Below are 14,003 nucleotides of genomic sequence, written 5' to 3'. Positions count from 1 at the left end.
TTTAGCAGCTATTTATTTTCCATGTTCACTGCAATCAGGAGTAAGGAATTGAGTTTTACCAAATGTGCATTAAGCCTTTCACTTGCTGAATCTGGCAAGCCCCAGGTGGTTTTAGCGGACGACAGCCTCAGGTCTGTGTTTTCCAGCCACTGAATGAGATCCTGGATCTCCATGGTAACATCTTGCACCTTTAATAAAACAAGGTATACTTTAAATGAGGACTTTAGCAGGATAAGCAGTTGCATCTAAATATATTTGTTCACAGAAAGTTTATTTCTGTTACTGAATACAAAAAGTGAATGCTATATTTATTAATTGCACACAGTGTGATTCATGCATTTTGAATGTTTAATTCTGCTCATTTTGATGATAATGGCTATTGAAAACCTAGAATGCAGCTCCTCATAAAAATAGATTAATGTATAAGACAAAGAAGCCAATGTGCTGTACAGTATATAACACCAATATGCCGGCCTGCAGTCATGCAGACAAAAGGTGTCAGGGCATCTTTTGCCTGCATGACTGCAGCCTAACATGGATGTGAGCAGTGTATGATTATACTGAGGTAGCAAGGGGGCATAGGTTGATTTAACAGCACCATTCACCTCATCTACTCCCCAACATTCTCTGTATAATAGTCCATACAGGGTTCAGCTCAAGAGAGTAATTAGGCCAATCAAGCACAGCGATTTCATTGGAGCAGGTATCACTATTTTGCCAGTATAGGTGATATGTGCTGCACCAAAATTTAATCTGCAGAGGGAAGCACAAAGTTCGCTGAAATTTCCAGCAGCGGCGCCGACTCAGAACTTGATAAAACACAGTGGGCCAAAATCCAGCAGGCTACATGGTTCCCCAAACCATCATCGACTGAAAACTTTACACAGGACATTAAAGACTTGCCGTCTGCAAGATCTGGACATGGTTTATGTTGCTCGAGTCTAGAGGAGGGCCAGGCGCATTGCCGCTGATCCCACCGGACCAGGCAATGCACTGTTTGACCCACTTCCATCAGGTAAACGTTTCATGAACACTAAATCCAAAACTAACAGGCTCAAAAACAGCTTCCTTCCAAAAGCTGTAAGGACCATCGCTCCCTGCGGAGAAGATTATGGTGTGTTACATGTTACAATAACACTACTGTTAACGCCTTTTTGTACACCCCAATTTCTCAGGAATACCTGATTGCACTATTCTATGTATGAAGGTTTTAGATTACAGAATTTACTGCGGGCATGAATGCATCATTGAAGAAGCTTCGAGGGATTAATTCATGCAACTGCACAGTGATTCATATTGTTAAAAAAAAGAATGATGTCAGACTTTATATATATTATACACACTGGAAATACTATGTCTGTTGTGTCCGCCGGCATACATTATTTGTGTCACGTTCTGTTCTGGTTTATGTTTATTATTTGGTTAAAGTAGCTCTTTTCGCCCTTGGATTTATTTCCGTTTTTGGATTCTAGTTTAGCCCCTTTATTGTGTTAGTTATCTGGTCCCTGTTTTAGCTCTGCTTTTAGTTCTGTGCTTGGTTTGCTTGGTTTTGTCTTAGGGTTATTTTCTAGTGTCCTGTCTGCTCCCTTAATCACTCCCACCTGTTCTTGATTAGTTTCCCTCCGCTCACCTGTTCTATCCGCCTATTTAAACCTGCCTTAGTTCTCTGCTCCCCGTCGGTTCGTCACACTTGTCACCCATGTGTCTGCTGCCTCAGTTTGGTAAGAGCTCCCAGCACATCATTGATCCTGTCTGTAACCTGATCTGTTTTGTTCTGCCCAGTTCTGTTGCCGGTTCCCTGTCAAGTTGTCTGGATGTCTGCCTTACCCTTTTTGGACCCTGTTCTGTTTGACTGTTTTGATTCCCTCACCTTCCCTCCATTAAAACACCGTCAAAAGCTTTTCTACAGTGTTTGGCTGAATTCTGGGTTCTTCACCACATCATTCATTACAATTTGTGTACATTCTGAGCCAATGTCCGTCTAAAAAAATATATAATTCACCACACTAACACGTGGTAACAATAAAAATTCTTTATTGTTACGGTACTTGGATTCTGTGCCTCTCCTCTCCACTTTCAAACCCTGGGACCTTAATTTCCAACTGAAGTGTAAAAGTTACTTTCATCTAAAAAAAAGGGCTTTTAACCACTGAGCAAAAGTCTAAATTTGTTTCACGCAAATCCAAATAAGATGCTCCTAATGTTGTCTTGCCTGAAAACAAGGAATGCAAGAGTTACCCATATCCTAGATATGTCTGTGTATATTCGCTCTTAAGGCTCCGACTCAAGCTGCAGGCTATGCTGTCAATGGTAAATGAGATGAAATTTATAATTAAAAGAAACACATGGATATATATCAGTATCATGTATGGGAAATAAAGGGGGTTTTACTTTTGAAATACATAAATAAATTTTTTTGATGATTTTCAATTTTATCATATTGTACCTGGATTTAAAAAAAAAAAAACTTTTAAGACGAAATCTAAATCAAGTATTTAAATTAAGATATGTAGATAATAGCTTTTGATGGTGCATTGCTGAATATGGCCACCAGAGGGTATCACACCATTCAATTTTTGCTGTTCACCTGACTCAGTCTGTTCTCTAATTCCAGCTGCCTGCGCTCAGTCTCGCAGCGCACAAACTCCCAACTTTCATTCACTTCCTCCAACTGAGACTGCAGACAATGTGTGCTGTCTCCAGACCCAGCCTCCAGCAGCTTCCTGCCTGCCTGGTTCAGAGACTCAATGGTGCGAACATGAGACATGACATCATTGCGTAACACCTTTGGGGACAAGAGAGAGAGAGAGAGAGAGAGAGAAAAAAGGCATCAGAGATGAGAAAGTTAAGATTAAAACACTGTTCAGTTTAAAAGTCCATCACAAACCTTGTGCTTAGCTAGCTCTATTTCACAGGTCTGCAGGTCCATGCTGATTGGCTGGTTGCCATGTAGCTGTTCAGCGGTTCTGGAAAGCCATGTGTGCAGCTCATCCAGTGTGTTTTGGAACTGACCCAGACCCAGCAGAGCACACTCTAACACATGCTGAAAAATGTAACATGGATAGAATATTTTTACTCGATTAGTGTTACATAAAGCCAAACATACACAAACATGCAAGGTACTTTATTAGACAACTTCTTAGCATGAGTTTGATGCCCTCTTTTGCCTTCCTAACTGCCTCAATGTTTCATGGCATTGATTGAACAAGTCAGAAACATTCCTCAGAGAGTTTTGATCCATATCTACTTACTACCCCCATGAGTGATCTATTGGATTGATGTCTGTTGACCAAGGAGGGGAGTGGAGGACAGTGAACTCATTGTTATCTTCAAGAAAGCTGCTCATTGTGAATGATGCATTATCATGATGGAGGTAGCCACCAGAAGATAAGATCATTGTGGTAATAAAAGGTGGAAGTGCTTGACAATAGAAAAAAACAGCATGAAAAAAAAAGAAAATATGACATCAACAAAGAGCTTTTGACCAAACAAATATTACTCACTGGATATGTTCTGTTTTATGGACCCTTGTCTCTAAGCTTCACATAAACATCCTGTTGTAGTCTTCACTATCTATTAATGTGTAGGTGTATTAAATTATTACCATGTAATTGCCAGAGTCACTATTAGTGCTAGCAAGCAATTGAACAGGTGTACCTGCCAAAGCTACGAGGGCTGTGTGAGTTAGTCAGTAAAATCCAATTAGTTTAACACAGTAATATTTAACCAATAATTAAAGTAGATTTCTTGATTACACATTTCCCACCTGTCTGTTCACGGTCTCAGACTCAAGTCTGTCCCACCGCTGTCTAAAGTCGCACAGCGGAGAGAATGAGCCGGGGCGTTCCGAGCCCGGAGACAACCGGCACACAAAGCGATGGTTCAGGCTCTCAATCTCAATCTTCTTCTGGTACAGTTCTCGCTTAAATTCCTGGGGCAGGTAAGACAGGTTAAATGTGAGCATAGCATTCAGTTCATTGAAACAACGTTTAGTCCATCAGCCTCATAAAAGGGTTTCATGTATGAGCTCACCTTAAGATCACAGAGCTGCTCTTTGACAGCCTCCAAGTCAGTTCCTACTATAAATTCCTCTGTAGATCTCAACTCCACTGACTTTAACCACTCGAAAAGGCCCTGTTAATAATATAATTTTTGAAGTATGTTATTCTAAAACTACAATTTTATTGTGTTTTGTACTCAAAGATGACAAAATCAGACATTTTTATATGAAAAATACTGTATGTGTTGTATTCAAGTAAAAAAAAATATTTCCATTATTTCATAATGTGCAAATAACAGTGTGTTTACAATTCTTGGTGTGCTTGACATAAATCTTTTTTTAAACACATTTTTCTTTTCTAGTTCTTTAGAATTAGTTTTGTTTCAATTCTGTTAATTGTATATACAAAAAAAATGCAATTTTGTTTCTACGCTTTTCCAGAGCCAAGTCAACGTGTTTGATAATCCAAATCAGAATACATAGATAGTATTGCAGCACTGACCTGCATGGTATCTTGATAATGAAGCGCCATCTGCAAGGAGTCCTCTAGCTTCTTGTTAGAGTCCGTCCAAAGTTTGCTTAAATTATTCCACGTGCAATAAAGCTTCAAGACAACAGATAAAAAAAAAAACATTTTAATTTACCTTTGCTTCAGGATTAGAAAAGGATTCTGTTGAATAAAGCCTTCTTACTTCATCCATGCTTTTTGTGACGTCTGGTTTTTCTGTGTCGCCGCATGCTAACATCAGATCCATTCCTAGGACTCCAAGATTGTCCAAGTCTCCTTGCAAGCTGTCTATATCCTCCCTAAGTGACTAGAAGTTGAGAGAATCTAAATGATTACATCGTATTACCTGTTAGTGAGCTATTTTTTGTCTTATTGCTTAAGTGTTTCCAGACGAACCTGCATGCTTCCAAGGCTTTGGCGGATTGTTTCAGAATCTGTCAGACAGGCATTGAGATCCAAAATGGCCTGCTGAGCATCGTTCAGGTCATTTGTCATTTCGCTGAAATCACTCCAGTACTTCATGGCGAGATCCAGAAGCTTCAGTAACCAGCTCTCCCTCTCCTGAGCACATTTATAAGTCTCATCCCACATCTTGGACAGGCCGGACACTCGACCCTGAATTGCTAACAAAGATATTGTACAGGTGTTACTCTTTGCAAAGTCAAAGGCATTGTGGTTTTTAATGTTTAAAAAGATTAGTTACTTGTGCCAATGGTATTGTCCCCTGCCACCTGAGTGTTTGCCAGCAGCTCATCTGCCTGCCCTTTGACACTGTTAAGACCCAGTTCCAGCTTGGACAGCTCAATAAGGGTTTGCTTGTTTTCTTGGAGCTGTTCCTGAATCTTTGGTGTGAGACCTTGAAGAGAGGTGGGTGTCTGTATGCGACTGTGTAGGCGCTCCAGGCTCTCTCTGATAAGGGTCATCCTTTCATTCAACTGCAGGAGTAAAAGGAGACATGGCGTTGTGTTGTTGTGTGAAACTTGTAGTGTTCCCGCTTAAAAAGAGCATTCTTACTTGTGTAAATCGTGGCAAGGACTCCTCAAGGAGGCTGGCAGTTTCTCTGACACGTTGTCTGATGGCTTTGTGTTGCTCCTCAGCCTCTGCTGCCTTTTGAGAGAACTGTTCACCCTGAACAGGGTTCAGTTCTGACAAGTGCTTAGCTAGAACGCACTGGCGCGCAATCAAAGGTCGATGTTCTGCTATAGACTCTCTGAGACCCTTTGCAAAGCAAGATAAAAAAAGGTTTATTCTTCTGAAAAGTGTTTAGTTATTTGTGCACAAAATTATATGATTTAAATTAATAGGAAGAAACTGAAGGGGGAAAACACATTTTGTCTTACTCTCAGTTGTAGCCTATTCATCACAGAACAAAAGCGCCATTATTGTGCATCAGGATAAAAGATACCTTGTCATTAACCAGATTGCGTCGACAAACTAGGCTTGTGCATATCAGCTCATTTGACCAAACAAACGTGTTGGCAGACTCTAAAGTACTGCATTAAAGAACTTCTTTGTTGACCAGGACAATTCAAAGGATCATGTTTCCTCTACCTGTAAGAGCTCCTGTTGTTCCCGGAGTGCTTCATAGCTAATTGTGCTCAGGGAGAGCTGGCCAATTAGCTTCTGAGTTTCTTTCAGCCAAGGAGAGACCTCAGCCAGACCCTCAGAGAACTGGGCAAGAAGCGACTGGGCATGCTCAAACTGCAGGACCACGTGGGCATTGGTGGCTGAGGTGGTGTTGCACTGTTCCTGTAGGGCTTCTAGTGGCGTCTGAAGGGAGATTGAACAATGCTAATCAACACTTTAAACCTATATATATTTCTCCATTCATTATCAAAAAGATGGTGTCATGAAACAAAGCTGCGGTTTCACCTGAAGATCTCCAGCTGCTCCTTCGTCACTATAAGTCATCAAGATTTCAGCTATCTTGACCATCTTCTCAATGTTGAATTTGTGTTGAAGGATCTCTACTGCTAAAATCTAAATCAAAATGCATTTTTATTTAAGCACAATTTCGAAACAGTCTCAAGGCTCCGTATACACAATTTGATAAAATGCATTTATATATGAAGAGTTGTTCTGACCTTCTGTTCGTTGAGTTGCTCTGCTATGATCTTTGGGTCCAGATTTATTGTTTTAAGCTTTTCAAGATTGTGTGTGGTGTCTTTGAACCAGGTAATCTCCTTTACCACAGCCTGTTCCAACTGAGAAAAAAACAGGCAGATGTTATCTTTAAAAAGATATATCAGCTTTTTGGTAATTTCCTACACTTCTCAAAAAAATAAAGGGAACACTTAAACAACACAATGTAACTCCAAGTCAATCCCACTTCTGTGAACTCAAACTGTCCACTTGAGAAGCAACACTGATTGACAATCAATTTCACCTGTTGTTGTGCAAATGGAATAGACACCAGATAGAAAGTATAGAAAATTAGCACCCCCCCCCCCCCCCCCCCCCAATAAAGGAGAAGTTCTGCAGGTGGTGACCACAGACTTTTGAATGCTGGTGGTGTTTTCACTCTAGTGGTAGCATGAAACGGAGTTTACAACCCACACAAGTCGCTCAGGTAGTGCAGCTCATCCAGGATGGCACATTAATGCGAGATGTGGCAAGAAGGTTTGCGGTGTCTGTCAGCATAGAGTCCAGAGCATGGAGATGCTACTAGGAGACCAGTACATCAGGAGACGCGGAAAATGCTCTAGGAGAGCAACAACCCTACAGCAGGACCGCTACCTCCTGCAAGGAGGAACAAGAAGAGCACTGCTAAAGCCCTGCAGAATGACCTCCAGCAGGCCACAAATATGCATGTCTCTGCTCAAACGATCAGAAACAGACTCCATGAGGGTGGTATGAGGGCCCGACGTCCACAGGTGGGGGTTATGGTTACAGCCCAACACCGTGCAGGACGTTTGGCATATGCCAGAGAACACCAACGTTGCCAAATTCGCCACTGGCGCTGTGTGCTCTTCACAGATGAAAGCAGATTCACACTGAGCAGATGTGACAGAGTCTGGAGACGCCGTGGAGAATGTTATGCTCCCTGCAACATCCTCCAGCCACGGTCAGTAATGGTGTGGGGTGGCATTTTCTTGGGGGCCCTCTATATGTTCGCCAGAGGTAGTCTGACTGCCATTAGGTACAGAGATGAGATCCTCAGACCCATTGTGAGACCATATGCTGGTGCGGTTGGCCCTGGGTTCCTCCTAATGCAAGATAATGCTACACCTCATGTGGCTGGAGTGTGTCAGCAGTTCCCGCAAGATAAAGGCATTGATGCTATGGACTTGGCCACCAGATCCCCAGACCTGAATCCAATTGAGCACATCTGGTCATCATGTCTCATGACATGATTAGCATTTCTAAACAGCATGTTAATGATATGTTTATTCACTCTAAAAATTAAAACTAAGCTAATTAATTGAGGGGAACCCTACTTTACAATATTCCTTGCAGTAATATCCTAAATGATAAACAAACACAAATGTAGAATAAGGTTTCAGGGAACTATCTGGTAAATAATCCAATGTATATTAAATTAAATCAATATATCATTTGGCCAGAAGAAAACAATAAAGGTACCGTGGGAACACATTTTACCTCAGGTAATGCCAGCTTGCTTGTGGTGCTAATTTAGCTTAAGTGAGATTAGCACCGTTGCCACTGATGTGTACAGAAATATTTGTTTTTTAAGCTTTTCTGCTGAGTCAGAAAAGTCAAACTGCAAAGTTAATATATATATGATATTGTTTTGCAAGCCTGTGAGCTGTCATGCTAGCCAAGCTTCTGAAGCATTATCCAACGTTTAATGTGTAGCGTGTGCATTTCCAATTCTGTGTGTTAACTTGGCAATTTTGCCAAGCTTTATTTCCTAGTGGATACTCCACTTCTAGAGTGGCCACCCACAGTATGTGAGGACAGAGTGCTGTCTTTGACCAGCTGGTCTGCAGTACGGGGGCCCCACAGGGAACTGTGCTAGCACTGTTCCAGTTTATCACCCTCACTGCATTCAGATAGTGGATTCTTATAAATATCTGGGTGTTCACCTGAACAATGAACTGAACTGGAGTTGCTCTTTACAGGAAGGGTCAGAGCAGAGTCTACCTGCTGAGTAGACTGAGGTCTATTAGAGTGCAATGAGCACTTTTTGTGTGCTTATCGTTATCTGCACACTGCCACTTACCTGCCACTCAGCTGTTGATACACTTGCATTTTCGCACATTGGGTAATTAAAGGATATTAATATATTGTAATATTATTTGTGTGTGGTGGTTTAACATTCTGCCCTGCTATAGACTGGCGACCTGTCCAGGGTGTACCCCGCCTCTCACCCATTGACAGATGGAGATAGGCACCATGGTGACCCCACAAGGGATAGGCGTGTTAGAAAAAGAATGGGTGGATGGATGGATGGTTTAACAGTCTAATCAAGTCCTTGGTAAGAAAAAATATTACTGAAAAATAAATAATTGCCATAAGATCCAATGGAAATTCAAGAGTGTAGCCATTCTAGAAATAATTGAGGGGCCTACAACCTATTAATTTTGTTTGTTGAATATATTTATCACATAAACACAGTAAACCAATAAATGGAGGTTGTGCACTACCATGTCTTTCACTGCCGGACCCATAACAAATATACCCTATCACCAAAAATAGCTGACATGCCAGATCAGTTGAGGCCTGGGTTAACCATATCAGCAATGGGATTTATAAATTTTGAACCAAAAATGCCTGTGATTTTTTTTTATCTTAGCATTCTGTCTTTATCCTTGGTTTATCCTGCTGCTTAAACTTCTCCCAAAGACTATAGACAAATAAGGTTTATTTGAAACTACGAATTTGAAAATTGCATGAGTGCTTTTTGGTGCTTGTTGGTGCTTGTTCACCTAAATCTTTTTTGTTACACTTGAGCCCTATAAACTATTTCCCACACTCATTAACTTAGAAGTTTGCATGGAAACGACTGTGAATCACAGGTAGGGTGTTCATGTATCCAAACCCTTGGTACAGTTTGATCTTAGTGTAGCGTGGAAAGCTTACCCTCTGTTTTTCAGCTGCACAAAGTCCTGCATCTCCCACTTGCGTTGGTGCTCCTGCTGCTCCCAACAGTTCCCTCTCGATGCGTCCCAGCCACAGATGGAGGTCCTCCTGGCTTGAAGTGCAGCGGCTGGAGGCTTCCAAGGCCTGCTCCAGCCTCTGCAGCACGTCCATACTGCTCAGGTTTAACACCGAACAACGAATATGCAGAGCATCCATCTTCTCCTGGACCTGTTGGGCTTCCTCCACTGAAATTAGAGTTTAATCACAAAATATAGGTAAATGCAAATAAAAATTGCATAGCTCACCTAATATTTGTGATTGTCATTTTTTTGAGAATATAAAACTGTTTCATATTTATTAGCTACACACTTTGTGCACTGAGTTGCTTGTTAGGTAGCATGTCAGCCAATCAAATGGTAGCAACTCAATACATTTAGATATCTAAACATCATGGGGACAATTTTCTTGGGTTCAAGCCAAGCATCAAATTGGACAAGAAGGGAAATAAGAGTGACTTGTTATACCATCTCTGAATGCATGGCATATCAACCCATGCAACAAATGGGGAACAGCAACAGAACACAACAGTGGAGACCATTCCTGTCAGAACCTGAAACTCAAGCTACAATGGTGGATTTAGTATAATGGTTTAGGACATAATTTCTAGGCCCACTTTGAGGCTTTTGAACCCTTTCAACATCATTTAGATGTAATATAAATGCCATCCTTTAGATTGTTACTGTCCATGACTATATATATATATATATATATATATATATATATATATATATATATATATATATATATATATATATATATATATATATGTGTGTGTTTTTATATAAAGCAGAATGGACCTGCATCCATAGATATAGATAAAGTGAAGAGAGTATTCATCTGGGAGGAATAGGGATTAGGGACAATACTTCTCCATATACAAATAAGTTAAAAGTGAATTAGGTATGTGATAAGAAAACCTCCTAGATGCCTCCCGTTTGAAGATTTCTGGCCATTTCCTACTATTAAGAGATGCCAAGAGGACTGTGAACTTCCTGCATGGACTACATCCCTTCTGGCCAGGGAACAACCTGGATGCCCATTGAAGCAACTGAAGACTGTCTCAGGGGACATGTTACCCCTGCAACCGAATCGCGGATCAGTGGAACACGACACGGACGGATGGATTTTTCAGCATTGTCAAAGTTTCTTCAAAACATTTACTCCCAGAGATTAAATCTAATAAACATTACCTGAAACGGCTTTCATTAAAGTTTGACCCGACATCTTTACTTTTCCAAGTTCAGCCATTTGGACTTGAATCTCTTCAACAACAGCCTAAAAAACAATTGATATTTTTCAAGTTAGTAATATTTTTGTACTAAAAACACATAATTGTAATGCTGTACACCTCTCCACTGTCATCAGCCATAAACCTATGACCCCTGACAGGTAGACCAATGATAGCATTACGGCTAATCACAGTACGAGGTAGCTCACTCACCTTGGCCTTATCTGTTGCGTCCGACAGATGCAGCATCATTCTCTCTGCGTTCCTCAGCTCAGCCAGTGTCTGCTCTACAGAAATGAACCACTGCTGCAGGCTGTCTACTCCTTCCTGGAACTGCTTGGCTTTGGGCAGAATGAGCTCCAGACATTCCCTCCTACCAATGGGTTGATCATTAATCAGTACGATTTGTGTAGAACCATGCACCAAGTCTTCTGAAATGAAGTGACACGTTACCACTACAAGTGTGTGACCTTTTTTCTGCCACCATCTGCAGGGCCTCCCACTTCTGCTGAAGAGTGGCCAGCTTGACCTTTGCCTGGTCCCACTCTTCTCCTGGGTGGGCCTCCACCAGCCGAGGACCTTCAACCATTACAGAAACCATACTACGCCTTCGGTCTGTCAGGAGGCGCAGCAGGAGCTATAACACCACAAAATGTCCACGATCAAAAAATTACAATGTTTATGTGCAGATGCTATACTGTATTTGCTCTTTAATGTGTAAGAAGAGACAGCAGGGGTTAACGTTTGTCAAACCCTACACTTGTTATTAACGCCCTTGCTGTTAGATGCAGGAAGACCTGTCTCATGTTTCCAGCTCACATTGTCCTGAACCGGTTTCATCTCATTTAAAGAGGACATCTTCCTCATAGCCCACAGACACGTTCACAAAGACCAACTGAAGCTTATTGTTGGTTAGAACACCACCCCTTCACCACTAAACAGAACATAGGTTATCTCACAGAGGAAACCCTTGAATGCCATTTGTCATAACCTTGGTACCTTCCATACTCTAGTCTTTCAATTTCTTTCTGCCGGTTCTAATTTATTGATTGACTGAATATCAAACCTTCTGTTCTTGAAGTTGTGCCTTCACCACTTTGACCTCTGAGGATGGAGGTTTCTGATTGGCTGTGAGCTCCTCTATCTCACTGACCCATGTAACCAAAGCTTCCAGGTTCTGAAGAAACATTTCCGAATTTGTGGAGACATCCTTGAGTGCCAGCGGAGCTTTAGTTCCCTAAGAGAACACATTTGATTATAGTATAGTTCGGGTTGATTTTAAATCATGTAGAACTCAATAGTTGACAATCTAAAAGTGTAAAAACATACCCTCCACCTGTCCAAACCAGAATCTTGGTCTGAACTTTGCTGTCCATCACTCTGGAGCTGCAAAATAAAGAGAGTGTATGCGATGGTTCAATATATAAAATGTTGAAACTGAAGCTGAATCATATTGTGGCAAAGACACATTGTTGCTTTAAATACAGAGATGACAGTAAGAAATTAGGGATGATGAAAGGTTGATGAAAAGAAAGGAAAGGCTGAAATAATGGACAGATGGGAGTTGTCAAGACTGAAAATCAGTGTTTCAACCTCAGCAAGCTCTTCTGCTACACCGTTCAGGACTCTAACGGTTCTGGTGACTATGGGGTTCCCTCCTTTATCTCCTGGCGGATACTCTGTCACCTCCACAATCTCTGTCACAGTTGTCTCTGTCACCTCGGTAACTTCTGTCACCTCGCGAGATGCAAGAGTCTTCCAGGACCAGGGGCTTCCTTCTCTGGAGTCTCTCCTCTGGAAGCTGGCTCTCCTTTCTGCAGCACCCATGTCCGCGTGGGCAAGGGGAGATCTAGCAAACTCTGGAGGCAACGTCCTCCTCGTTAGTGTTCCATTTCGGGACGTTTTGATTGACGATGGGCTGCTGTGCCAGGCATTTTCCAGGGTACTGCTGCTTCTGATTGTAGAAGCAGGCGAGCTTTGGATGGGTTTGTCTGAGATAGGTGTTTGAGAGCCTTCGTCCCTCTTATTGTAAAATTCTTGGGCCTCATTTTCCTTTTCCGATTCATTTTCCTTGATTCCGTCCTCTGTGAGTTTGTCCCTGGGATCCTCCTCCTTTTTGGCCACCCCATCTTGTTCGGTGGGTTGCCAGCCCTTTCGTCGTTGGTAACACTCCTTTAAGAAGCCTTCGTCAGTCCTAACATGCTTGGATTTCTGGCCCAGACAACTGGGCCGGCTGATGAGATTACCCATAATCCTTCAGCCCACAGGCTAGTCAGGTAATAGGTGAAGTCAGGCCCCTTGGCCATTCATGCAGATGATCCCTCAGCTACCTAAAATAAAATAAGGGGGCTCAGAATTGGTCATTCTATACAAACAATGCTTCGCAAAAGCATTCATAGCCCATCAAACATTGTCACATTCAGTCATGTTACAATTTCCAGCTCCAGTGTTTTTTTCGTTAGGATTTTATGTGAAAAAAACAAAAAACAAAGCGGTTAAAAATTGTGAAGTTGAAGTAAAAGAACATGTTTTTGATCTTTTGTACAAAAAATACTATAAAAAAGGTTATATGATTCAGTCTCCCTGAGCCGATGCTTTGTGGATCATCTTTTGCTGGTATAACAGACATGAATCAGCTGGGGTATGTCTCTACCAGTTTTGAACTTGTAGTAGCTAAAATCGCACTGTTGTAGTACCTGCAGGTCAGACTCTCTCGAAATGTTTGAGTATTCTTTTTTTTTTTAAACAGCTCAAGCTCAGTCAAATTGTGTGGAGATAATTTGGGAATAATAGATATTGCCACAAATCCCTTGTAAAATAGAATAGAAAAATATTATTGTCTGTCCCGTGCAGTGACAGAACTCTTTTATTGACAGGGCACCAACAACATTTCTGCACAGTAAACGCTTCAGAATGGCTAAAAACAACTTCTAGGAGTGTGTAAAAATACAGATGTTATTTTAAGACTTTCAATGTGGACATGGCAAAAATAATAAATGTTGTTTTTTGTAATATGAGATCTGGAATTTGACTGGGCTATTCTAAGACACGAAGATGCTTCACATGAAACTATCCTTTTTACGGATAGTAAAGCTGTATGTAACTGGTCATTGTCCTGCTGTAATGTAAACATCCACCTTAGCCTCTAATGTTTTTTTTTTTTT

At 41.3% G+C, this 14,003-nt stretch overlaps 2 protein-coding genes across 2 annotated transcripts in view; both read right to left on the bottom strand.

Moving 5' to 3' along the window:
- Positions 1–9,672, bottom strand: part of macf1b (microtubule actin crosslinking factor 1b) — a 24,652-nt gene extending 14,980 nt beyond the window's left edge. The window contains exons 1-14 of the mRNA XM_036129916.1: positions 9,552–9,672; positions 6,593–6,712; positions 6,381–6,488; positions 6,060–6,278; positions 5,523–5,726; positions 5,212–5,443; positions 4,905–5,131; positions 4,693–4,815; positions 4,503–4,604; positions 4,033–4,134; positions 3,767–3,931; positions 2,888–3,043; positions 2,588–2,785; positions 60–188 (exon numbers count right to left, since the gene is read on the bottom strand). Coding sequence (XP_035985809.1) covers positions 60–188; positions 2,588–2,785; positions 2,888–3,043; positions 3,767–3,931; positions 4,033–4,134; positions 4,503–4,604; positions 4,693–4,815; positions 4,905–5,131; positions 5,212–5,443; positions 5,523–5,726; positions 6,060–6,278; positions 6,381–6,443 — 1,920 coding nt within the window. The 5' untranslated portion in view covers positions 6,444–6,488; positions 6,593–6,712; positions 9,552–9,672. The remainder of the gene's footprint in view (positions 1–59; positions 189–2,587; positions 2,786–2,887; positions 3,044–3,766; positions 3,932–4,032; positions 4,135–4,502; positions 4,605–4,692; positions 4,816–4,904; positions 5,132–5,211; positions 5,444–5,522; positions 5,727–6,059; positions 6,279–6,380; positions 6,489–6,592; positions 6,713–9,551) is intronic.
- LOC110369162 (dystonin-like) overlaps positions 9,453–14,003 on the bottom strand; it is a 24,078-nt gene continuing 19,527 nt past the window's right edge. Inside the window, exons 4-9 of the mRNA XM_036127516.1 lie at positions 12,169–12,225; positions 11,906–12,076; positions 11,310–11,476; positions 11,053–11,212; positions 10,802–10,886; positions 9,453–9,796 (exon numbers count right to left, since the gene is read on the bottom strand). Coding sequence (XP_035983409.1) covers positions 9,453–9,796; positions 10,802–10,886; positions 11,053–11,212; positions 11,310–11,476; positions 11,906–12,076; positions 12,169–12,225 — 984 coding nt within the window. The remainder of the gene's footprint in view (positions 9,797–10,801; positions 10,887–11,052; positions 11,213–11,309; positions 11,477–11,905; positions 12,077–12,168; positions 12,226–14,003) is intronic.

This window comes from Fundulus heteroclitus, chromosome 3 (genome assembly GCF_011125445.2).
Source record: "Fundulus heteroclitus isolate FHET01 chromosome 3, MU-UCD_Fhet_4.1, whole genome shotgun sequence".
Taxonomy (NCBI): domain Eukaryota; kingdom Metazoa; phylum Chordata; class Actinopteri; order Cyprinodontiformes; family Fundulidae; genus Fundulus; species Fundulus heteroclitus.
The sequence above is the reverse complement of the archived record's forward strand: the minus strand, read 5'-3'. Positions and strand labels throughout refer to the sequence as shown.